At 41.0% G+C, this 2,202-nt stretch overlaps 1 protein-coding gene across 5 annotated transcripts in view; it reads right to left on the bottom strand.

Annotated features, from left to right (window-relative positions):
• The window catches only part of cabin1 (calcineurin binding protein 1), a 76,839-nt gene that overhangs the window by 56,601 nt on the left and 18,036 nt on the right, over positions 1–2,202 (bottom strand). For all 5 annotated transcript variants that reach the window (XR_001481112.1, XM_015370065.1, XM_015370066.1 and 2 more), the window contains exon 20: positions 1,137–1,298. Coding sequence is in view for 4 of the 5 variants with exons in the window: in XM_015370065.1 (XP_015225551.1) it covers positions 1,137–1,298 (162 nt within the window). In the remaining variant the exon portion in view is untranslated. The remainder of the gene's footprint in view (positions 1–1,136; positions 1,299–2,202) is intronic.

The raw sequence follows: 2,202 nt of genomic DNA, 5'->3' as shown, positions 1-2,202 counted from the left end.
TAGAAGGCTTCCAGCCGTACATGTTTGAGCCCTTGCCTCGCAACGCTGCCAGTTCTGTTAGCTCTACGCCTGCTGAAGACACAGACATCCATCCCCGTGAACACTGGGACGGAACTCAATGGGAAAGGAAATTATTCTTATTCCTTATTTCAATCGTTGCGTATATTAGCTGCGACATATGAATCAAGATGATACGACTGAAAAAATTGGATTGACGGATGACCGTTGATATATGATTGGCCGAATTTAGGTGTTCAAGCTGATATAACTGACTGGCCTGCATAAAATAAAAAAACACAGATTTTAAGACAGGATTTTATTCTTTTTAAATAGAAATGTTCCAACTTTTGGGACAATATGTTCTGATAAAGAGTACATTTATTTACATGTTTTAGCCAGAATGATTTGACATTTAAATACGACTTCCTTACTACTTCAAGGTCGGTTTTCTCAAAATCTGTTGTCACATCTCAGGGTTATTTAATACATATAAGTGATGAAGTGTTATTTAAGTTTGTCCAGAGCTATCTCTTTTCAGGAAAACGAACTGGAGAGATAGAGCTTCAAGGTGTAGACACACATCTTTACTGAATCTGTATTTATGTTTAGTAACTGAAAGGAATTTTAGAATTAAAACAAGAAAATCCTTTGCCAAAAAAACCCCACTGAAGTCGCATCAGACTCTGCATCAAGTAACTTATTTTACAGATATGTTGTTTGCTGCTCCCACAAATATTTTCTGATTTGGAATAAAAATAGTCTTTGAACAATGCTGCTTCAGAGCCTCGGTTTATTTCCCTGACACCTGTTTTGTTCGGCTCAGCAGCAAACCTGTTAATGGATATATCTGACCGATTCAGCAGCGAGAGGTTCAGCGAGGGTGCGTTTTTGCGTCATCGGCAGTCTGCTCTTTTTCATGGGCTCCTCTTACATAAGTTTGGCAATACAACTGAGAGATACCAATTAGTCAAAGCCTTGAGCCACCTCTTCACTATTGCACCGCCTCTTCATCACCATTTGCCCATTATCTCTGTGGCAGCTCTGTTGTTTTGTTGGAATAATGAAATAAGACGAAAAGCCTGTTTACCTCTGATTGGACAGTCAGGATACTAACTATGAGAACTTGGAGGACTAACCTGTGGAGATGAGTGGTCCTCTAGGTAACGGGCTTTGCTCTTCTTACTGGGGTAGGCAAACAAACAGAAGAAGCATTGCTCCAAGGCCATCTCCAGCTCCTCCTTGTACGGATGAGAGTCACTGTTGGTGGAAGCTGCAAATTCCTTCTCCAGCACCCGGATCTGCAATTAGAAAAAAAAAAAAATATTATGTTTTTGTTTAAAACATTTTATATGACAGAAATAATAACTGGAGAAAGTATGTAGACTTCCTGAAATTCTATATTTTGTCACTAATACCAACATTAAACAAGAGCAAATCATAACGTGAAGCATGGGTGGAATTACTACAAATCCCCCTGAAAGGATCGCTCTGAGCCATCAGGCTGTAAAAATGGCTTCCTCGGCTGCATAGAGAAAATGCAGGGGACCTGTGGGGGAAAAAAAAAGGCAGAAGGCAAAGTTCCCCTTTTAGGGCCCTGGCATACCTTGACGTTTTAGCCAGCATATGCCCAACGTCCTAGAATCTCCTAAGATGCTGGCATACGCTGAACTTTTTAAGTATTTTTTTTTCCAATTTTGGGTGTATACATAGAGTTTTCATAAAGAGTCCAGAATTTATGTCCAACGACAGTCTAACTTATGCATAACGCACGGCAGCGTTACAAGGCATCAGTTAAAGCTGCTCCCATCAGGTGCGTTGCCACGCCTGATGGGAGCAGCGATGTGCCCAGAGGTGCCCGTTCTGCATAAAAAGATGTCTTTGATTGCCGCATTAACCTAGCTGCTGTTTACTGCCTTCCAAAATAAAAAAAGAAGAAGAAATAAAAATAAAAAGAAAGATGGCAGATTCAGCATCATGTCTGCTAGGAAGTTTGTTGGTTGAGGCCGTGGGCGTGAACGCAGGGAGGATCCATCACACTCACCTTCACGCTCACTTATGAACAGGAAACTGATGGTTTTCCTCTGCGAACCCCCTTTATATCAAAATACGCCAATACGCCTTTATACAGTAGCTGGAAGTTAGAAACGTGTTCAGTGGTCGTCTGAAACACGTCAGATAAGTTGATATGCATGGAGATACGCT

This window comes from Cyprinodon variegatus, unplaced genomic scaffold (assembly GCF_000732505.1).
Source record: "Cyprinodon variegatus isolate N-32 unplaced genomic scaffold, C_variegatus-1.0 Scaffold41, whole genome shotgun sequence".
Classification (NCBI taxonomy): Eukaryota; Metazoa; Chordata; class Actinopteri; order Cyprinodontiformes; family Cyprinodontidae; genus Cyprinodon; species Cyprinodon variegatus.
This window is presented reverse-complemented; position numbering and strand designations above follow the sequence as displayed.